The sequence below is a fragment of the Gavia stellata genome, chromosome 22 (assembly GCF_030936135.1).
Source record: "Gavia stellata isolate bGavSte3 chromosome 22, bGavSte3.hap2, whole genome shotgun sequence".
In the NCBI taxonomy this organism is placed as follows: Eukaryota; Metazoa; Chordata; class Aves; order Gaviiformes; family Gaviidae; genus Gavia; species Gavia stellata.
In genome coordinates this window covers 5,707,092-5,729,134 of record NC_082615.1, presented here as the reverse complement: position 1 = coordinate 5,729,134, position 22,043 = coordinate 5,707,092, and the positions used below count along the sequence as shown (strand labels likewise).

The following is a 22,043-nucleotide window of genomic DNA, read 5'->3' as shown; positions in this document are numbered from 1 at the left end:
AGATGAGACCCCCCCCTCTCGCCAGTACGTGGTGGCAAGAGAAATACAACACACTGCTTCTTGTAATACAGCCCGGGGAGGACAGGGCAGGGGCAAAAGCGCACGCTGCAGTCCAGTAACAAAGCTACTGACACAAACTTTCTCCCAAAGCCACCGCAGCCCCAGCAGCTTCCAAAACACACCCTGCCATACAGGCAAACTAGTCACATGTGAGAAAAGAGCTAAAGTCCCCAAAGCACCCCATAGCTACTACCTGAACACCATTTAGTCTACTGCAGTGCTTTGGGCAACAGAGATGTATACCTGTAGTTTGTTTTGCAGACCACGATATGAAAAAAGTGACTAACTGACAGGATAATGCAAAATAATTGATTTTATTTAAAATAAAAAGCAAAACCACAATCATTCAAACAAGACAATTAAAAGTATCCCAGCTCTGCTGGATGGGGTGATAAAAGCAGCTAACAGCAGTGGCAGGGCTTACAGCTGACAGTGTGACTGTCAAACGAATCAGTACGCTCTTTCCCTCCCCCCTTTGCAAGGGGGATGCCAAAAACCTCCCATTACAATTAGACCACACAGGCATTTCACATTTGATTCAGTCGACAGTCTTGCTTCCTGCGCCACGATGGCTGGGGATTCAGGGAGGAAAAGGGTCTAGGTTAATTACGAAAGAGGTTGCTGTCTTTCTTCTAAGCATTTGGAGAGGCTTAATGTAACTGAGAAGGCAAACTAGAGCCAGCGTACCCGAGCTGGAAAGAGGAGGAAGGTATGCCAGTGCTCCCTCGGCGTCACCTGCTCCCACAGCACTTGTGCAGAGAACAGGTGCCGAGACCGGCATGCCTGTTGTTCACATCTACAGTTCTGATGGGGTATTTATTAGTTTACTCCTGAACTGTCATAGCAGACAAACCTGTATTGGTACCTGTATTGGTTACCAGACTCTAAAGCACAGCCAGAGCTCGCAAATCCCTTTACCTCTCGCCAGAGCAGGCAGGACAATGACACCGATATGCACAGTACAATCGGGAAGCCCACAGTCCAAACCCAGCGGCCCACAAAGCACCACCGGGCTGACAAAGCGCCGGTGGGGGCTGAGGCAGAGCAACGCTGCTGCTTTGGGACTCAAGGAAACGAGGGGCTCACGGGGTCTGGGTGCTGGACCACAGCAGCCTGCTACAGACAGAGGCTCTACAGTACGCAAAAGCAGTGGGGTCGGAACAAGAGACATGGATGCGCCAAGAAGCACAAGTCTGGAGAATTGAGAGCACAACACCCACTCTCCCCAGTCAGCCTCCCACAAGCATGGAGCTAGGCACAAGAGGAGCACAGTTTTTAACTTTATTCCTCATTCACTGGCCTGGAACGAGGGCCTGGGAAGCACCAGCTCCCCCCTTCCCGTAAGGCCAGTGAAGCTGACTCCCTGATGAGAAATAATTTAATCTAGTCCTATTTTAAAAAAAAAACCGATCTAGCAGGCCCTCCTGTTCAGAGCAGGCCATGAAATGCCAACAGTTAAACTCTGGTGAAAACAAAAAGCTTTGTTCTGCTACAACTTATGTACCACACAGCGATTCTGGAAGGGCCACCACAGAACACCACGTGGCCAAGAGTGCTGAACAACATCCCCAATGTGTTCTGCTACAAAAAGCTAACACCAGGTTAGGAAGTCTCAGGTTGTTCAGGAGGTCTGGAACACTTTTTGTGGGAGGACGACTTCAAAGCATCTTACACAGTAACTACATTTCAGCCTCACAACACCCCTGTGAGGTAGGTATTTTCCTAAAACAAAGACAGAAGCTCACCAGTTCGGCTGAGGCAAGAGCCTGTAAGCAGAAGAACCAGAGATCCCAGGAGTCCTGATTCCCAGGTAGCCTAAACAGATACGCGTTTGTTCCATATCAGAAAGTGCCTTGTGAAGAAGTCAGTATAGCGTCGCTGGTATCACGATGCTTGCAGACCATTTCAAACACACTGCTTTTCTGCGAGGGATGTCAGATGAACACAGGCTTCAATCTGAAATTGTTTTATTTCACACCATAGAAGAGTTCATAGGCACGGAAGAATATTCTGCGCTCTGGATCTTCCCACTGTGCTTCTGGTGGTAGAGGTGTGGCTTTCCTGGCACAGCAATCAGGCTTTCATGCACATGTAAGATTTTAAGACTGCAAAACTGAACCGTGCATACCAAATGCAATCGCAAGCTACAGCATAAGCCACGTTACTGACACAATAACTGTCAGGCCACCAAAGAGGGCAGTGGACAGTTCTCTAAGGGCTCCCCTCATCCTGATAGAGCTGAGACTTCTGAGCCTTTGCCTCTCCAGGCCCCCCAATTCTTCCAAAAGGCAGCAGCTGCAGCCTGCTCTGTCTGAGAAGACATACAGGTTATGCAGGCTCCCAGGCTGTTCAACCAAGCAAGAAAAAAAGGCAACCTTGGCCAGAAATGCCAGCAGTTTGATAAGGTTTTTTTTAAAATGAAGTAATCTTGCGGAAGAATCTGCAACAGTCTACAGAGCAAGTGTGCTCACTTATGTCTGGCTATCACAGGAAATTCAGGAATCCGGACAGCTACAGAGTGTACCAATAAACCTTCCCTCTCCCCATTTTTTCACCACTACGCTGCTCCTAAACAAAGTAACTGGCGCAGAAGATTCAGAAACAGAGATCCTGACAAACGTATTTAGGATTTCCTTGCACAACAGGATATGGCCTGGTCTCCAAGAAGGGAGAAAGTGTTTAAATAGGATGAGACAAGGTTAAAGAAAAGATCAGAAAACCCAGACAAGCAATGTTCTGGGTTCCATCAAACCCAACATGTGTAAGAAAGTCACAGTTAAGGCTGCCAATCTGCTTTTTAATTCTGTTACCAGTTCCTGGGAATTATTGCACGTTTACTACATGCACACTACTTCCGCTTTCAAGTTTCCTCTAGCAAAGAAGAACGGCTGAAGTGAGATCTAATACCCACCTCCTAAGTCTCAAGAGATCACCCAAGGAAGCACCCCAGCCCAGCTAGCTTCTGGCTGTGCTGTTCAGATAGAGAAGCAGGATCATTTCCTTGCAGCACACCTTCAGCCAGACAGACCTCTTCGCTGACACCATAAGCACAAGCCCCTGCTAAAAAAACCCCAACAGCTCCAACATATCCCTTGGGGATGAGAGCTTTACCTGCCATAATACAAATGCATCTACACAGACTTAAGCAACACGTTGCATTTTTAAAAAGCATAAAACAACAGTATGTCCCCCTCCCAGTCCTTTAAAATTGGCACTGCAAGTTCTGGAAACTTCTGAACCCGCAACCTCAAAGAAAAGCCATTAAGGTATGTGAACGGCACTGGCCTGAACGAGCCCACAGCCCTGTAACTGCTTGGTATTTAAAGCCCAGCAACTTTATCATATGAGAGTCAGACTTTGTTAGTTGTTGCCTAGTGCTAAACATCACACTCGCACCTAAAGCATTGTAATTACTGGCAAATGCTGACTTTTTCCCCCACAGTTTTTGCTGTGCAAGAAACTCCAGGATTCTCCTGCTCCATTGAGCTTCCTACTGCAAGGTGCTAGTGCATCTTTGTTACCAGTCATCGTAACAGACACAGAGCAAAAGCAAATGGACCGTTGCTGGTTAAGGTGTTGCACTTTAGATTTACGCGCGTAGATTAAGACCACAAAAGATGCTTCAGGTCGGTGGTCACCTCCGCTGAAGTTGCTTCAGTGTTTGGAGCATTCATACCACCTTCCCTTCCTGAAATTCTGGTGCGAGATCCGCCGGACGTTCAGATAGGCCAAAAGGGCTGGTGTTCCTTTCCTCAAGTGTACAGGACAACATGTAAACATATGACAGTGTCAAAGCAAGGCAGGTTTTTACATTTACCTGCTGGTTTTAAAAAGAGTTATTTAAAAACTGACCGTCGTCTTCCTTGCCAGTAACGTGAACCATTAAATACTTGGCATGTCCTTACCCAAAGCTGGGTTATTAGTGCACTCACTCGGGGCGCAGAGGGGACAAAGCATTGCACAATAACGTAGTCGGGGCATTCCCCTAGAAGTTGTTAAGGAGCCAACCTTCGACAGCACATAATGAAAGACGGATGTCTGGATCGAGGACGAGTGACAAAAACTTAAAGACTGTGAGAAATAGAAGCAGAAGGGGGTAGAACAGAGCTGGCTGGCTGCTAACGGAGCTTCGATCGGCAGCTGCCTCTAGGTGGGTGTTGTTATCTCTCAGGGGTAGCTGCGGCCTCCACAAGATTCCCTAATCCTGTCAAAAAAAGTACAACTGCCTGTCAACAACTATAGCATTTCCCCTCAGATCAGGACAAAAGATCGTAGCATGCAGGTTAATTGTAGAAGCTAGGTAAGATTTTATGGTTGGAACTGTTTCTCTCTACTAATCCATCACACAGCTGGAGCAGAGAGCCCACCCATCCTCACAGAGTGAAATAATCAACATACAGGAGAAAGAACAGTGAAACCTGGAAAGCAAGTGTTCTAGGCAGTGTGCTGATTTCAAATATTTAAACTACTCATTTCAAAATTTGAAGTGCAAACAACTTAAAAATGCATGGGATTTTGAGAAGAACAGATCTGTGTTTTTACAGCTTCTTTTTTTAAAAAAAAAAAAAAAAGAAAACAGGGTCTACATTAAGGTTTATTATCTCCTGCTGCTCATTCCCTGCCTGAAGTCACACTGGCTGCTGAAATGGGATTTGACAATGTCATAACAAAAAAATTGTTAAAACCTCCAGGGCAAAATAAGCAGTCTGTACAGTTCTCTCCAACTGTTTAATGATGCTCTGTACTTGTAATTCAATTGTATTCAGTAATGAGCCACTCCTGAAAACAAGAGAGCAATACATCACATCAAGATAAATAGCAACACGTGCAGGAGCAAACAGGTCTTTGGGCAGTACCCTGCACTGGGAAGTCAGGCATGGTATTGGGAATCTGGACTTTCTCAGGTAAATTACTATCGCACACCTTCTTTAGCAGGCCACACAGTAGGTCACCGCAGCACCTGCATCCATGCCAAACCTGGAGTATCCAACAGCTCAGTAACTAGGCAGCACCCTAATGCAGGCAGGCAGCTAGTACAGCAGCATTGGTTAACCAAACTGCAAGGAATTTGCTTAAGAATTGTGGCAAGCCTCTGCTATATGAGAAAAATGTTTCATTTAGCAACGAATTGCTAAGTTCCTCCCTGCAGTACACTCCCAGATTCCCAGTGTTTCACCGTTTTTAACCTGGCAAGTCCAGAGAACTTCCTTCCTCAACAACTTTACCCTAAGCAATACCTAGTCTTGGTTCTGCAATATTAACGTTCCCTCCCTCCAGACTGACTAGAAACTTGCATTTGAAGGTTTTCTGTTTGGACAACAAGGCATCGAAACCTGAGTCTTGCCTGATCACTCCTCATCTTTAACTGTTTACTATTTAACTGTGTTCTCTGAAGAACACAGTTAAAATATCCCATCTCTCCCATTAAAAAAAATACTTTCTCTATTAGAAGAGACAACTAGGAAAAGTAATAAAATAAATACCTTATTAAATAAAGTAAAAAACCTTATTTTAAAAAAATTATCAAGAATCTTAGTTTTCCATTTGGAGCAATTAAAATAATTCATGGAGGGAAGATATCACCACTGGCCAACTGCTTTACATTCTGTAAGGGACCCCTTGCTTTCCATCCCTCTGTCCTGATGGATCACCCTATCTTAACTCTGCCAGCTCTGCCTTGTATTGTCTTTTGCTTGTTTAAAAAGACCAGGTCACCTGGAGGAGCTGCGCTCTTTGCTCACACAGTCGTCCTGGGATGTTGTATCACCATTACCCATCATGCTGCACGTTCTTCTCTTTTTCCTCCGGTGCATCATCCCCTCTGTCTCAGAGCCAGAGTCACACTGAAGTATGAAGAGATGAAACCAGAATTCAGAGAAACCTAGTAAACTGTTTGTGCTGTGGAATTCACCGTAAGTGCTACCTCAGCAACCCTGAACAATCAATATTCAAAGAATGTGCTATTTTAGATTACATGACATAATTTTAAATTAAGTGTTTAAAAATCAGCAACAGGTATGTTCTTAGATTTCATCACTGACTACGCTGGCTTGGGGCAAGACAATTGATGCGTCCCTTTTGGCTCCTAGAAGGACCTAATTTTCCGAGGGCAGGCTCAGTGCTTTCTGAAGCACTTAGGTGCCTAGAAAAGTCCCGTATCATAACTGACAGTCTCAGTTTTAGATCTTGCTCCCCCTCCCCATTTTTAAAACATCCATTTTGCAGCCATTTTACACAAGCATGGCTTAGCTAAATGAGCAACAGATTTATACACAGTATAAACATAGATCAAACCAACCGAATTCATTTAGCAATACAAAGAGAGGCTTCAGCAAACAGAACCTCCTAAGACCACAGGTTCCTCCCTGATGCAGATTTGCTTAGGGGAGAAATTAATAGAAAGCAACTAAGACATGAATATTAGGATGAGGACACATGATCAGGTATGGAAAACCCAATATAATTGCAGGATATGGATCACCTACTGTAGTAAAAAGCATTACCTCTGAATCAGAGTCTGAGGAGCTGGAACTTGAGGAACTGGAAGAATCACTAGAACTATCGGAAGCAATGCCAGTTGATTCCTGCAGGTCAACGGAATCAGCCAAGGCTGCCAAGTCAGGATGTTCCTGCTTTAGGATCCTAAACGCAGTTGAAATGTCAGGGTTAGCCTTCGAACAGTAACACTGCATGTAAACAAATAGGGTATTTTTGGGTTTTGTTTTAAATAGAGAATATGAAAAGAAAGTTACTAAATCTCTTACCTGTACCATTTCCGTGACAATTTGGGTCTCCCTCTTACTGTCTTGTGCCACACCACAGGGAAGTTGGTACAGCTGGCGAAGTTTTGTGTGATGGCAATAGTTGTGTCAAGATTGAGAACTACATGCCACCATCCACCTACAAAGACAACACCAGTGACCATTTCTGTCTACATAGCAGAAAGCAAGTTGAAGAACAGCCATGACCACTTTTTCCATAGCACAGGTGGAAACTGGACCTTATGTCCCAAATCCAGGTGAGTTTGCCACCATGTCATCTTTCTTCAGTCTTATTTCAGCATTCACTCCAATGCTTTACAGATTCTTGTTACAGAAGGCTGCTCAATGGTCTGACCAAATTATCCAGCTCACAAACAGTACTGAAGATCTGACTTGACAGCAACACACTGGCTACGGATGGCTTATTTAACAGCAAGAGCCATTGTAACCCAGACCGCACAGAGACCCTTTCTGTTAAGCTGGGGAACACTTTCCATGCTGATTTAGAAAGGTTCTTATGACTACAGACTAACCTTTCATTTAAAAATAGATGCAAAATTTTTTCCCCACACAGGATAAAAATAGAGTGGTGTTCTTGCAACCCACTTATAATCTCATAAAAAGACTAAGGGAAGAGTTTAATGGAATCCGACAGCTACATAATCTTAACAGAAGGTACACTGAGGAGTCACTAATAAGTGCCAAGACAATCACAAGGCACTCTTCAAACATGAAGTCAGCTGTATGTTAGAGACAAGCAATGCGGATAGAAGCTATGGGCCATGCTGCACAAAAATGATGCAAGATTTAGAGGTTAGAATTTGGCCCTGAATTCACCCGCTTTATCCCCTAGCCACCTCACCTCCCAGTTAAAATGGGCACACAGCATGCAGCCACTCAAAGAGAATGGCACCTTTATCAGATCTTTCTTTGGCTGTTGATTTCAAATGCAAGATGAAGCATAACCACAAGAGAGGTGGGTGGAAAGTGTCAGTGCCTTTAAGGAGTTCTTTTCCCACAGCTAAGAAAAATTCATATGCAGTCAGACTACCCAGGCTGCAAAATTCAGTCATGAATTTGCTACAGTGTATATAAACGCAAACATTTTTGTCTAAGAGTTACTAATACTCAAACATCTCTATTATTTTATGCCTTGATGGTTTCCTATTACTGCAATTTAGTTCAGGATCACATTCCTGTGATGCTGCAACTCAGGTCCCATTTGTTTTGTCACCTGTACCACATGCAATCCTATGCTACAGGCTATGTACGTTTCAGGACATTCAGAAAACAAATGAATAGTCTCAAGATGCGCCTCGCAATATATATCCCTTTTGAAACAGCTCAGAATAACTTCTTTTGTAAGAGATGGGCCATATAAGAAAGCTAAAATATTCTCTTCACCTCTACTACACACAAGTGTTAAAAATATGCTTTTCTCTCCCAGATTTCCTTACTGGAGAGATTTGTAGGTACCTGGCACAAAGACCGTCTCGCCCGGTTTCTGTAATATTTCCAGGGGTTTGAATTCAGGGGGCCAGGTGGGGAGCTGCGTCCTAGGATAGATGACATTGAACCAAGTGATAGCCTCATCCTGCTGGTTTCCTCCCTCTTCTCGCGTCACTTTAATCAGCTCTCTGGGAGTGCTGGTAGGGAACAGGCACCAACGCTTATGTCCCTGGACTAAGGCATTCCACGCACTGGTTCCCAAGGGATCGATGTGAATTCCTGTTCCAGAACGAGGTGGGCCCATCACAAACCATCTGCATGGGAAGAAAAAATTCTTTAGTCATAGAGCAAGCAAGTAGCTACCTTCTCTTTTCTTCCTATTGGACAGAAAATTACAGCTGTTGATTTCACATACAGTTAGAGATCAAGGTAGTTACAGTTCCTTCATTTACCTTCTTGAGATTGTTAGGCTCGCTCTACAGCAAAAGATACAACACAGTTTTAACCTAAAATCCAACATGAATTGGGACAAGAATGACTCTGGGACAAGAAAGTGAAATTAGCTTTATATATTTCATAGCCGTACTTTGTTTTAAACAGTTCTTCAATAAAATATATAGTGATTCCAAGGTTTATGAACATGATTAAGTCACAACAGCCTACGTTAGGATTCTTACTATGCAGGAGGATTCTCCCAAGCCTACATTTTTCTAAAATCTGCTACTCATAAACGGATCCAGAACTGCAGAACAATGAGGAACAAAAGGCAATACAAGTAGGGAACAGAGCAAAGTTACGCAACCCTGACCTCCCTCTACGCCTTCTGCTCATTTACAACAGGCTTTTCATTCTAACATTTAACTAGATGGAGCTTATTCTCCAGTGACCATTCAGGATTTGGTGTATATATTCTCATTCCCCATTTGCACGGTTTATTTCTCCCAATGGAGAACTTTACCTACTATACACGTTTAAGAGCAGCAGCACCTTCAATTGCTCATTTCTCCTGTAATGGAACAGTAAGATCTACCATACCAGATAAAGCAGTGTAAGTGAGGTGACTTAGTATCAGGCATCAAGAGGGAAAAAATGGCAGTAATTGTTTTTTGGGCAACAGAGAGGGTAGAAACTAAAGCACCAACAAGACCCCTCCATCGCGTGGCTGACAGGCAGGCGATATCCAGCGAGAGGAGTTCAAAGGTTCGGAAAAAATCAGAACTCAGCAAGCTCTCCATCTCCCCTTTCCAATCCAGGTATACGTTAAGCTGGTTTCCAAGTATCACTTGCTAGCACCAATCGTAGGACTGTAAATTTGGTTATCAAGCTGCACTCTTCCTACTTCACAAAGGAGCCATAAAAACGTAAATAAGCAGGTGTTTGTCACTTCTATTGTCAATTCACTCTTTAGATTCATATTAGCCATGGAAAGCTAATTAAACCACAAGCAGAATGGTCAAAGCTTTTACTAAGCAGTCATAAGAAATTAAACACAAAGATCTTGTTGGATACACACATAGACACACTGTTCAATACCATTTTTCTGACTATAACCTGAACCTACTACACAGGCAGAAGATATTAAAACCCTTATTTAGCAACATTATCATTTACCAGCATCTTCCTCCAGGCGTTTAATTTGCGATGAACATAACCCAGTTTGCCACAAGAAATCAAATTTACTATTAAAAAACTTCACATCCTGTAACTTTAATTTAAAAGCAAAAAACCCAAACCTTAACCCCCAGACTAAAACAGCTGCTTCAGTAAATGGCTTCCAAAAATTACTGCCTTTATTTTAAAAAGGAACAACTCCAATAAAGATGCTCTAAACAGCACAAGTTCTTACTTTAAGACCTATACACTATCACACACCTCTCAACCCAGAGGTCAATCTGTACAGTGCATATCCCGATCAGATGATTAGAAAGCATTACTTCCTGCTGGATTTTCAGTTATGCTCTACTACGGGATACTCTTCATCCGTTTCTGTACCCAGATGAAATCCCTAACTCCAGGAGGCATCAGTGTGCTCTCTTGCATCACTCATCTCAAAAAATAACAGCCTCAAACACACATTTTCCAGAACAAAGTACAAGAATTGTGAATATCAAGATCACAAGCAAGGACCTCAGCATGTGGCTGTAGGTGGAGAGGGTGTGGGGGAAAGAGATATCAATATAAGTGAGTCACAGCCAGATTATCTAGTTTACCTACAACTTGGATAAACGATTCCCAGCTCTGTAAGTGTATTCAGTTTCTAATAGAGACAACACCTGGTGTGCTTTTGCGTTTGATCGCAGCATTGTGTGTTCTTCTAAGAAGTGAATTATAAAAAGGGTCTGTTACAACACTGTAAAAACACCTACCGCAGTGATCTTAAATAGAATTAGTTTCGTGCTTCACTCCTGCAAAAGCACAACTGGCCTATAGACATGTGAAAGGTTGCAGAGAAGAGAGGAGTACTATTATTCATTACCTGTTCTATTTTATTTAAAACCAAATCCAAACAATAAAACACCCACATCACAGCCTCATGTCACTCAAAGGGCAAGGCATTCTCTGACAATTATAATATGGCTGTAAAGGCTTTAATTACTTGGGAGTGTTCAGCTTGTGCTCATACTGCTACAAAGCGTTATATTAACGTAGACAGAAATCACTTTTGTATCTAACAGCCCAAATACAAGGTTGTTGCATTTGATTTCAGGAATGAAATGTCACTTCAACCCTTTTCTAATCAGCTGCAAGAAAAGCATTGAAAAGACTACATAGATCTGAAATACTGTTCTCTCTTGAAATCATCTGAAGGGGAGCTAAGAACTAGTCTTCACACTCACACTTCATACTAATCTAGCTTAAGATCTTTACCTTAAAAGGAATGACCCACAATTAAACAAAACTCCACACTGTACACAAGCCACTGGTGCAAAACCCAGAAGCTAGTCTTGAGGTACTGAAAATTTGAAAGCCAGAAGGCACATATATAGCAAGAAATTAATCTTCAAAACTTTCAGTAGCTATGTATTTTTTTAAAAATCTAAAAAGTGAGGTAAACTGACTTAAAAAAAAAAAAGGGGAGGACAAACCCCATAAACTTGTGGCAACACTGGTGGCAGAATCAGAGATTGTGATACATAAATTTGCCCTTCCCTCCTCCCTCCAGGTTACGGATGTATGCTCATTTCAAAATAGCAGAGGTAAAGCTATGGCTTTTCTTTATATAAAGACAATCATACCTATTTAGGAATAGCTAATGAGATGGAAAATAGCTACTTTTATCTTACTGTCACTGTAACATACCTGTAAGGTGGCCTTCGTTTCTCCCCTGCATACTGAAACAGATCATCAGTGAAGAACTTGGGTACTTTGTAGTCCTCCAGGAGTTTCCTGCGCTTCGGATGCTCTCCATAACTGCTGTCAAAGATGTAGAGCGGGCTGTCATCACGCGTGGTTTCCATATACTCTATGTAGTATTTCATCTTCATCTTCACAGAATAACCGTCATTGTCCTCCCCGCATTTGAACTTCTGGTTCCTATACTTGCGTTTCAGTCGTTCCAGAGTCCACTTCTCTTGGGCAGACCAGCCCACCTGAGCATTCAGCAAGACTACAGGCTTGTAAGGTTTTTCATAACGCTCAACAAATTCTTCCACCGTTAACTGGAGTGCATCTGCCCTCTCCACGTTATCCTGTGAAACCAAGAGAGGAATACAGAACAGATATTAGGACAGACTAGCATCCTGGAGCTGCGCTTTCTAAGTTGGTGTGGAGAAGCTTCACACTCATACTTTGTCCCATACACCACGAGGGTATCAAGCTGCCTACGTGTTATTTTAAGCTCCCCGAGGCTGCAGTCCTATTTCCCATGCCCCGCTCCTTGCACCCATCAGTAACACCAGCAGCCTGGAGCCGTTTGGCACTCCTCCCCCCGAGGTAACTCCCCAGGCGGAGAGGCCACCCCCGCCCTTTCGGCTGACACATCCGCTGCTGCATTTCACCCCCCACGCCGCCCCGGGACCCCCGGGGAATGCGCCTGGGAATTCCGTGGGCGCTCCGGCACCGAGGGTACCCATCCCACCCCGACGGGGCCCTGACCGCCCGGCAGCCCTCGCCACGTGGAGGGAGGAAAAAAACTCGGGTGCTGCTCGACCTCCTGCTCCCCACCCTGACCCTCTCCCTCAGGGTCCCCGCCCCGGCACCCCCCGGGGAGCCCCACCAGCGCTAAGGCGACCCCCGCCTCAAGAAAGGGCCCTTTCCCCGCTTCCACCAGGCTTCTCCCAGCCCCACCCAGTCCCCCTCAGGCCTCCCCAATCCCCTCAGGACCCCCTCAGTCACTCCCCCTGTCCCGTTCCCCTCAGGGTCTCCCCATTCCCCTCACGCCCCCATTCCACCCCCCCCCCCCCCCCTCCGGGTTCCCCTCAGCCCCCGCCTGTTCCCCTCAGGCGAGGCGGGGCCGGCGCGCACCTTGCAGGCGGCGGGGCTGAGGGGGAAGGTCTCGCAGTAGTTGTGGCGGGTCCAGTCCAGCGAGTCCTTCAGCTCGGGCCGGGCGCTGCGCTTCGCCTCACGGATCCGCTTCTTGCTCTTATGATTCATGGCGGCTGTGTTAGCGGCTGTGTTAGCGGCAGCGCTGGGGACCGCCACCATCCGCCGCTGCCGCTGCCCCCGGCGTGCCCCAGGCCAGGCCCCGCTCCACGCCCGCCCCGGCCCGGCTCGCCCCGGCCCGGCCGCCGCACCTTCGAGAAATTTCACCCCCTTGCCGCCGCTGTCGCCGCGGCCCCGCCCCCGCCGCCCTCCCATTGGCTCGCCGCGCCGCCGTCTTCCGCCACGCCTCGTCCGCCCTCCGGCGCTGATTGGCCGAGGCGGGGAAGCGGCGCCGCTGGGCCGCCATGTTGGGAAGGAGGGTGTTGCGGGCGACAGAAAGGGAGCGCGGGCGCCGCTCGCCCTTGGCGGCGTTGGCCCGCGCCCGGTCGCCGGAGGATCGCCCCGGTGAACCCCCCACCGCCTCTCCCCTTCCCCTGCCGGGCCCGCGCTCCGCGCCCGCTGCTCCCCTGAGAGCAGCGAGCCGGCCGCGTGTCAGCCGGTTCGTGCGGGACTGCGCGGTGCCCCTCACGGCACCTCACGAGACAGGCCGCGCGCTGAGCGACCCGCCCGCCGCTATCAGCGCCCGCGGCGGCGCTCCGCGTGACGCCTCTCCCGAAGAAGGCGCCGATTGGTCCGTACGGCTTGGAGCCATACGTGGCCGCCCGCGATTGGGCGGTGGCGCGGCGCGGCCATGGGGGAGCCGCGGCGGGGCGGCGTGCGGCGGTACCGCTTCACGGAGGGGCCGGCGGCGCTGGCGCTGCGCATCCCCGAGGTACCTCCCCCGGGGCGGGGAATGGCGGTAAAACCGGGACATCGGTGCGACCGTCTCGGCGGCGGGGCGGGGCCCGCCTTCCCAGCGCCGCGCCCGGTGTGTTTCAGGTGCTGGACTCGCAGTACGGCATGTACGTGTGGCCCTGCGCCGTGGTCCTGGCCCAGTACCTCTGGGTCCACAGGAGAAGCCTGCCCGGCAAGCGAGTGCTGGAGGTACCGCTGACGGGCCCCTCTCGGCACCCGCCTTGTCGTCAGCTGCGGGAGCGGGGGGCGTCCCCCCGTCCGACCCCACGGGCACGTTGTGCTTTCAGATCGGTGCCGGCGTGAGCCTCCCCGGTGTGGTGGCCGCCAAGTGCGGTGCTGAAGTCATCCTGTCCGACAGCGAGGAGCTGCCCCGGTGCCTGCAGAACTGCCGGAGGAGCTGCCTGATGAACGACCTGCCCCACGTCCCGGTTATAGGGCTCACCTGGGGGCGGGTGTCTCCGGAGCTGCTCTCTCTCGCTCCTGTTGACATTATTTTGGGATCAGATGTCTTTTTTGACCCAAAAGGTATGTTAATAGTCTCGGGTATCTTTGATCTGTGACAAACTGCAAGGACTTCATGTCCAAGGAGTACTGAGAACACTATCAAGAGATCAGGTGACAGCTTTTACTGTGATACTGTGCTACTGAACTGGGGGGGGTAATTCATTCTGGGGGTAATTCTGGTATTAAGCTATCATAAATACCACTGGAGGGTGGGCAAACAGAAAATGGAGTAGATTAACTGCCGAAGGCCATGCCTCTCAGGTCTCTCATACAGATGCACTATCTTGCATTTATTTTTAATTACTATTTCATGTAACCAGGCATATTTCACTGTATCTAGAATCCAGAGACTAACCAAGACTGCTTAATCTCCCCATGCTACAGACTTTGAAGACATTTTAACTACAGTTTACTTCTTGCTGGAAAAGAATCCACATGCTCAATTCTGGACTACTTATCAAGTGCGAAGGTAAACTCTTTTGCATATTTAAGTCTCAAATCCTAAGTCCCATCTCCCTGTCTTAGCTCTTATTAAAGAGTGTTAACTTCTCAGAGGCACCACCACACTGATTCCAGAGAAGCTCCTCACAGATTGTGACTCAGGCTGGTTATTAGCCACGTAAATCCCAGGGGTAGCAGACAAAAGCAGCCAAAGCAGAAGATGATCCAAGAACCACAAATTTACTGTTGACTAGAAAACTGTTACAAGCTCAGTTTTGTGAACTCTTGTATTTAAGCTTGGCGACAGTCTCCTATAATTGCTGCAGAAGTTACAAACTTGGACTACGTTCTCACACACTGCATTTCCTCCCCTCAGCGCTGACTGGTCTATTGAAGCTTTGCTCTGCAAATGGAAGCTGAAGAACACCCACATTCCCTTACACTCCTTCAGTGCAGACAAGGAGCGCTTGGCCAGCTCTTCTCTACCAGGAAGACACACAATTGAAATGATGATCATCTCACTAGCAAGATCAGATGGTACTTAAGTTTATTCCACTTGTTGGTTCCAATACAAGATGACATGTAACTGTTCACTGTAGCATGGATCTGCAGAAAACAGTCCTGTTCACAGCAAACCTCATGCACATGTTTTTGGGAAGCAGATCCCTTCAGCAGTAATTCTTAAAACATGCATTGTAAAAATAAAGCTGTTCAATTGTTTAGCTATGGCTTTTGAGAAATTTGTGCTCCTCCCCAAAGACCATGTAATAGTTCAAAGACTCAATTCTGTTATGTAAGCCACTACACAACATAGCTTAACAACCTGACAATCCACAAGATCCAACTTAAATTCACAACTTCAGCTATGAAGAAAAGTTAACTGCACTCTTTTGAGATAAAAAATATCCCCGTAAGATCCTTCCCAAAGATTCATATATAAAAGCCAGCCCCTTTGTTTTTAATGAATCTGCATAGACTGCCACTAGCCATGCAGTCCTGGAACATACAAACTCCTCAAGTTTGTAGAAAAGTACTTTTAATCCTCAATCAAGCCAGATTGCAAGTATTCAGATGTTTCCATTCCCACTTAACATACATGCATAAAGTTAACAAGGCATTACAATAACCCTTGACACGTGATGGTTGAAGTTACAATTCATTTGGTATCCAAATCAAGGAAAAAAATAATCATCGCTGTAAGATTAGCTACCATCAAGCAGCAGCCTGTCAAGTCAGGGCAAGCACACAGCAAACGCAATTAGTACTGCTCAGTGTGTATCTTCCATAACAATGTCCAGGGGACCTGTCCGATATTTGTGTTTGTAGTCTGGTGTGCAATACTTGCCATACAACATTTGGGTTAGTCACAATACTAGTTAAGTTTGCCCGCGGTAATTTAAAAGCAACCCCAGTGGGTAAAATTTATAAGCAGTAGAATGCATTCAGTTACTATATAGAAGTTAAACATTGACAGTATAATTGCAGAAATCTTTTCAAGCTAAAAATAAGCTGACTCAGACATTAAGTTGAGAAAAGTTAACACAGAAAAATGTTTAATATTAACTACAGAGACAGTGGGTATAGTACAGAATGTCTTAAGCAAAAGATACACCAATCAGTACTTACAAAGGAATGAACCATTTCTTTTCTTAACATTTCTCATATATAAGTTCATATATGTAGGTTGGTAAGTTTTACCATTCTGGAAAAAATAAGGTGTGTATATCATCAGCTAGATGTGCTCACTGTATGCTCCATTATTTTTACGCAAGGCCCGGGTGACTGGAAGTGCAGTTGTCAGGCATTTTAATTAACTGGACAGCCATTTGTTTCTGCACGACAAGGCATCGTTACACAGGAGCAATCAGGAGAAAACAGGAAACAGCCAAGCACTCTGCACTGCAACACGCCACCTTAACAGCTAACCAGCATTACTCAACTGCTACACAACTGCGCCTAGTGCACAAAAATACATAAGAGAAGAGATTAGAATTGAGTCTGATAAAACAATCCTTTCAAATATCAACTGTCACCTGAAAAGATTTCTACCAATTTGAATTTGAAGATACTATTTGAATTCAAAGTAAAAAAAGCATTTACAGTAAGTTTCGAATTGAAGTTTTGCAGAATTTTATTTAAGGAATGAAGACAAAATTGAGAATACTTTTTGACAGAGTTAGCTACTCAGCATATAGTGGCTGCATGTTTCCTCAGTATGAAACTGGAGGCAGCAAGTTACCATCAGTTTTAATTTCAAATAAAAGTCAGCACTATATAAACAAAAATGAAGTTTTACCTCAAATATCCAAGCCAATAATGAAATCGGTAGTCGTTCACTTCACTAAATTACAAGAAATTTGAATAACAGCAACAAAATGGCACATAAAATGTAAAATCTGCCACTTGAGGCGCAACTTAAACAAGTAAAAAGTTAGACAAAATGTTACAAAATAACCTTTTCAACAGCTGGTTGCTCGTGCCAGGGGTCTCTCCAATGGACTGAAGACTCAAGCGACCTTTTCCCCCAAAGGCGTTCTTTATGTAGATTCTCATTTATCTGATGCATCTAGGTTTGAAGAAAGAAAAGTTCAGCCAGGTTCCTACCTTGTCTCTTTTGGTTGTGTGGATGACTTCAGGTATACTTCTAGTTGTGTTTCAACTGGCTTTGCCTAATTTAATTAAGTTTTAGGAATTTCCATAGTGTTCCACCTCCCCCCATGTGTTGCTTTACTTCAGAGGCCAAATGTAAGGTTCTGTCAAAGTATTTAGTTACAAAGAAGAATGAGCATCAGGCTGTAGATCAAGCCACCATTAACTTCAATCCAGCCTCTTCAACAATAAATTATTGAAAGTTATATAGAAGTTATAAAGCTAACACTTCTTCACAAAGACTTAACTAAACTCTAATTAGCATTCAAAACAGAAAGTGTAACTAATTTTGCTACAATTATCTAACTTCAGAGCTAGCTTAGGCCCTTTCCTTTTAAAAATAGGACCAAACAGTTTGAAGGGTTAAAGACACACTATCCTTTCCCCACCCGGTGTATCCTTAGATGCCTCTTCAAGATGTCGACTTGAGGAAAAACTAGTTTCCATGGTTTTCTTGTTGCAAGGAATTTGCCACTTTTCTAGAACAGTTATTACCTCCAGTCAGTACAACGGCCACTGAACCAATCTTCCATTATAAAAGGATAGTGTATCTTTAACATTTAAAGACAAACCTGCTCCAATACACGCCCACAGAAACTGGTCCCTGGAGGATCAGCCAAATCAGTTAAAATCTGCAATACTGGCCAATATTCTTTTAGCAAACAGGAGACCGCAGCTTTAAAGGGGAAAATGCAGATGTTGGATAAATACAGTAAGAAATAGTCATTTTCATCATAGGTTGCGTCTCATACAATATTTTATTAAAACCAAGCCATTAATCTCTCAATAAAACATTTTCTCTGTAAAAAAAATTCTCCGCAGAAAGCCCTTTGGTATTAATTTCCCTAAACCGATAACCAAAAAGCACTGCTCAAGAAAAAAAAAAGCTAACAATGTGCCCCACTAGGATCCACTTGGTTCAGGCTATTAATACTCTAAGAACTACCCAACACCCCACCTAAGTGCTATAATAAAGTAACATGCAACATGTGCTGATCCCGAGGTACATTACCATGTTCCTAGGAGGATACAGCTCCTTCTTCTTCCGGAGACTTGGGAGGGCTCTTAGACCTGGATCTAGAGTTGGATTCCCTCTTTGAGGCAGGGGGAGGGCTTCTAGATCTGGACCGGGATCTTGACCTGGACCGGGATCTGGAGACAGACGAGGACTTTGACTTGGATCTCCTGGCAGACCTGGACTTTGAGGTGGAGCGAGACCGAGAGCGTGTGCGAGACCGGGACTTGGATCGACTGTAGCGGGACCGACTGCGGGATCTAGAGCGGCTCCTGCTCCTAGATCGGCTGCGACGGCGTCTTCTAGGACTAAAATATAACAGGAGGGGGAAAAAGCGCGTTAGAAGTTGAACACGGGCAGCGCAACAGACTTCAGCCACTACTTCGGGACCGGGAGGGCAGAACGGGACCCACGTGGGCAAGAAAATGAGCGTTAAGAGGGCGCCATTGTTCAGAGTGAGTGGCCGGGGGCTAAAACTACTAAAGGGCGAAACCGTTCCGCTCCGAGGGAACTCCACGTGCCTTTGCTTCTAAACCCCTACCCCTCCCCCCCCAACCGCGCCGCGAAACTCACTCGGAAGAGGAAACAAAACCGAGCAACCCCCGCTGTACGGGCGCACACCTAAACCCCGTCTCCCTGCCTTATTACTGAAACTCCGCTGTCCCCCAGCACCCTTCCAGGCACTCACCTGCGGCTGCGGCGGCCATAGCCGCTGCTCCCGTAGCGGCGTGGCGGCGGACCACGCCGGCTGTGGTGCGAGTCGGGGGGGCGGCCATAGCGGGCCATCTGCACGCGGAGTTCGCGGCCATCCAGCACGGCCCCGTCCATGGCGTCCATTGCGTCCTCGGCATCGCGTTTGTCGTGGAAGCGGACGAAGGCGAAGCCGCGGCTCTCCTTGGTGTAGCGGTCCCGGGGGATGTAAACGTCGCCTACCCGGCCGTACTTCTCGAAGACCCTCCGGAGCGTGTCCGGGGACGTACGGTAGGTCAGGTTGTCCACCTTGAGGGACGTCATGCCCTCCACGTCCGGCGGAGGGCGCCCGTAGCTCATGGCGGGCAATAGCCCCCGAGGGGCGGTGGCGGCCGAGGAGAAGAAACCTGAGGGAAGGGGGGCGAGTCAGGAGGCGGCGCGGCCCGGAGGGGAAGCGCCTCACACCGGAGGGGGAGCGCCGGAGCGGCGGCCCAGCAGAGTCCAGAAAGGAGGGGAGCTACAGGGCATAGGGGAAGGCCGCGGGGTCCTCAGCGGAAAGGGAGGAGTAGGCACCCACCTCTGGGGTCCGGGGGGGAGGCGGCCTAAGGCCGGAGCGGAGACGAAGCGCCAGCAACGGCCACCCCTGCCCGCCGCTGCGAGGAAATGAGCGGGGCGCCGCCCGCGCGCGCCTACTTAACGCCACAAAATGGCCGATGGCGACCCGGAAGCGAAAGCGCCGCCCGGCGCGCGCTGCCCCGCCCGCCCCGCGCCCGGTGGTGGCCTCCCCGAGCGCGGCCTTGTCTTTCTTTTTTCTCCTTACCGGCCGCGGATCCCGGAGGCAGCCTTGGAGGACGCACGGAAAATCGTCTTCTAAATTAATAACTCGCCTGCCGCTGGAAGTGACCGTTAAGGCGGCTCCGCCGTGACCCGGAAGGACTCGCCGGAGGCGGGGAAATTTTGAACAATGTGTGCTGAAAACGGTAAAAAAACGGAAATAAGGCGAGGCCTGGCTTTGCTAGGGGAAGGAGGGGCGGGAAAGCCCCGCCGCGTGAAAAAAGAGCGTTAACGAAGGGGAGCGCCTCTCTCGCGGGCGGGGAGGTGACGGTTTAAAATGGCGGACGCGGAGGAGCAGAGCGCTGTGAGGGGGAGGCGGGTGGGGGACCTCGGCTGGAGTTGTTGTGAGGGCGCTTCTGCTTGGGGCAGCTGCTGAGGGAGCTCTGTGCCCTTCCTGCTCCCGCTGCCGCCGGGTGCGTTCCCGGGCGCCGCTGTGAGGGGGCCTGGCAGGCCGGCGTGGACGCTGCGCGGGCTCTCCTTCATCTCTGGCGGGTAGCGGCGCCGGGTGAAGCCTCCTCGGGCCGTGCAGCTCTGGGCGCGCCGCGGGGGATGCGGGCTGTGGTGCGGTGGGAGAGCCATGGAGGCAGCCGTCTGCCCGCACGCTGCCGGCCTGGCGAGCTCCACCGGCTGCAGCAGTGCCTGTGAGAGAGCGGCGGGCCGAGCCGGGGAACGTTACAAATCCGCCTTTACACGCAGCGCGCTCTGCAAGTTCGTGCTGCGGCAGCAGGCGTGGTAAAATCGGAACAAGGGTGAGGATTAGCACAGCCCTTGTGTAAGGGTGACAAGCAGATTCCCTGAGTTTTGTCTAGGGAATTCGGTGAAAGCTGCCCCCGCATCCCAAAAGTTGCTGCTGTGTCATTTCGGGCACTGAATAAAATGCCCAAACTCTGAGTATGAATTATAACACCTAGTTCTAATCTCACTACGATGATAAATGTTTCTACCCATCTGTTTTGTAATACTGTGTTAAAGAAAAACCAAAAACAAGTAAGAGAGAGTTCTCTACTGATTTGTTTCATGCAATGACAGTATCACTATGAGAACAATTCAGTATCAGAATGTAAATCTTACTGTACTTATGTTTAATTCTTATTGTAATTATATTTAATATTTTTTTCACTGAAGAAGTATAAAAAGAAGCAATGACATCAGTAGAAACCTAGAAGCAACAGGTTGCTGGCTGGTTTGTTTCTGGCTGCAAAAGACTTACGAAATCAAATAAACTAGTACTGCACATTTTGTATTGCTTCATGCTATGTTGTTCGTTATTTTTTCCCCAGAAGAGTTTGATTAAAACTTTTCTGATTCATGTGCAGAAACCCTTTCTCTAAGGAGAAATTTGAAGTTCATCTTTACAACGAGTTCCCAAAAATGACAGAGGGAGCTTCCTGTGTCCCTTATTCACTAGTTTCACAGTCACTTCAAATCAATACAAGCTGCTGCCAAAAGAATTGGTCCAGCACACCAGCCCAGTTTGCTGTGCAGCTGGATGAATGCTTATGCTGGCACAAGGGGAAGAAAGTGTGAGTGGGACACAGTGCCTAGAGGATCTTAAGAATCTGTTACTATAATTTCATAATATAGAAAAGGAAGAAGAGAACTTTGCTTGTGTTAAAAGAAACCCACCTTGATATTCTAATTGGATCTTTGTAAAGCAGCCTCTGAATAATCATACTGACTTTCTTCCACAAGTAAAAAATAAATAGTTCTACGTTTTTAGAAAATACAGCTTAGGAGTTAAAAAAGAGTTAAATATGTAACAACAGTTGGGATATGGACTTTATTTAAGTCCTTTACTGTAGATAGCAGAGGTAAAATGTGATGGTTTACTTCAATAAATTCTGTATTTCCTTCCTTTCCTCTTTGGCCATCAGTTAGGTGGAGTTGATTTAGCTGAATGCTCCAGTCCTGACTTGGAGGCCCAACAGGATAGACGCAGGATAGTAACAGTAAAAAGCAGCCATTCAGTCGATACAAGACGTGTGATCCTCTTTCAGTTTTGCTGATGCTTTAACAGAGATCTTAAAAACTTAAAGATCAAGTGATCTTAAATTTATTATTTAGAAATACTGTGAAGTAAAATATTAAGGTTATGTAATTACTAAAAATGAGAGTTAGTCCTTGAGACAAAGGAGTGAAAGATTATGAAGACTTTCCTGAGTCACTGAGACAATGAAAGGCAGAAGCACTGTGCAGAGTGTATGTGTTGGTGGCACTGAGATTCTTAGTTTCTCCCAGGTGGGAATAATTTTCCCTTTGGAATG

At 46.8% G+C, this 22,043-nt stretch overlaps 3 protein-coding genes across 6 annotated transcripts; 1 reads left to right on the top strand and 2 right to left on the bottom strand.

Moving 5' to 3' along the window:
* Positions 1 to 406: 406 nt before the first annotated feature.
* JMJD6 (jumonji domain containing 6, arginine demethylase and lysine hydroxylase) lies at positions 407 to 12,902 on the bottom strand. The gene is made up of 7 exons (XM_059828072.1): positions 12,735 to 12,902; positions 11,571 to 11,959; positions 8,298 to 8,584; positions 6,825 to 6,960; positions 6,564 to 6,702; positions 5,776 to 5,903; positions 407 to 4,264 (listed from the first exon to the last, which is right to left on the bottom strand). The coding sequence occupies exons 1-7, from the start codon at positions 12,861 to 12,863 to the stop codon at positions 4,228 to 4,230; spliced, it is 1,245 nt and encodes a 414-aa protein (XP_059684055.1). The 5' UTR covers positions 12,864 to 12,902; the 3' UTR covers positions 407 to 4,227.
* Positions 12,903 to 13,586: 684 nt separating this feature from the next.
* Positions 13,587 to 15,313, top strand: METTL23 (methyltransferase 23, arginine). Its single transcript, XM_059828196.1, has 5 exons — positions 13,587 to 13,623; positions 13,731 to 13,835; positions 13,934 to 14,171; positions 14,535 to 14,619; positions 14,968 to 15,313. Exons 2-5 carry the CDS (start codon positions 13,752 to 13,754, stop codon positions 15,134 to 15,136), a joined length of 576 nt encoding a protein of 191 aa, XP_059684179.1. The 5' UTR covers positions 13,587 to 13,623; positions 13,731 to 13,751; the 3' UTR covers positions 15,137 to 15,313.
* SRSF2 (serine and arginine rich splicing factor 2) lies at positions 15,122 to 19,781 on the bottom strand. Of its 4 annotated transcripts, none has more exons than XR_009484419.1 (3): positions 18,944 to 19,575; positions 17,047 to 18,563; positions 15,122 to 16,547 (listed from the first exon to the last, which is right to left on the bottom strand). XR_009484419.1 is itself a non-coding variant. In XM_059828195.1 (3 exons), the coding sequence occupies exons 2-3, from the start codon at positions 19,303 to 19,305 to the stop codon at positions 18,260 to 18,262; spliced, it is 666 nt and encodes a 221-aa protein (XP_059684178.1). In that variant the 5' UTR covers positions 19,306 to 19,352; positions 19,766 to 19,781; the 3' UTR covers positions 15,122 to 18,259. The 4 variants fall into 4 exon arrangements, 3 of the variants coding, with proteins under 3 accessions (XP_059684178.1, XP_059684176.1, XP_059684177.1); XM_059828195.1 differs by adding an exon at positions 19,766 to 19,781 and having other exon boundaries at positions 15,122 to 18,563; positions 18,944 to 19,352; XM_059828193.1 differs by having other exon boundaries at positions 15,122 to 17,157; positions 18,253 to 18,563.
* Between the last annotated feature and the right edge of the window lie 2,262 nt (positions 19,782 to 22,043).

What these genes read in the sequence shown, in the direction of transcription:
- METTL23 (XM_059828196.1), top strand. Translation starts at nt 13,752, where the DNA reads ATGTACGTGTGGCCCTGCGCCGTGGTCCTGGCCCAGTACCTCTGGGTC. An exon ending in CCGGCAAGCGAGTGCTGGAG is followed by an intron (nt 13,836 to 13,933) that starts GTACCGCTGACG and finishes TTGTGCTTTCAG; the next exon opens with ATCGGTGCCGGCGTGAGCCT. An exon ending in TGTCTTTTTTGACCCAAAAG is followed by an intron (nt 14,172 to 14,534) that starts GTATGTTAATAG and finishes CCCATGCTACAG; the next exon opens with ACTTTGAAGACATTTTAACT.
- SRSF2 (XM_059828195.1), bottom strand. Translation starts at nt 19,305, where the DNA reads ATGAGCTACGGGCGCCCTCCGCCGGACGTGGAGGGCATGACGTCCCTC. An exon ending in TATGGCCGCCGCAGCCGCAG is followed by an intron (nt 18,564 to 18,943) that starts GTGAGTGCCTGG and finishes GTTATATTTTAG; the next exon opens with TCCTAGAAGACGCCGTCGCA.
- JMJD6 (XM_059828072.1), bottom strand. Translation starts at nt 12,863, where the DNA reads ATGAATCATAAGAGCAAGAAGCGGATCCGTGAGGCGAAGCGCAGCGCC. An exon ending in TTGTCACGGAAATGGTACAG is followed by an intron (nt 6,703 to 6,824) that starts GTAAGAGATTTA and finishes AACTGCGTTTAG; the next exon opens with GATCCTAAAGCAGGAACATC. An exon ending in CCTCAGACTCTGATTCAGAG is followed by an intron (nt 5,904 to 6,563) that starts GTAATGCTTTTT and finishes TTCATACTTCAG; the next exon opens with TGTGACTCTGGCTCTGAGAC.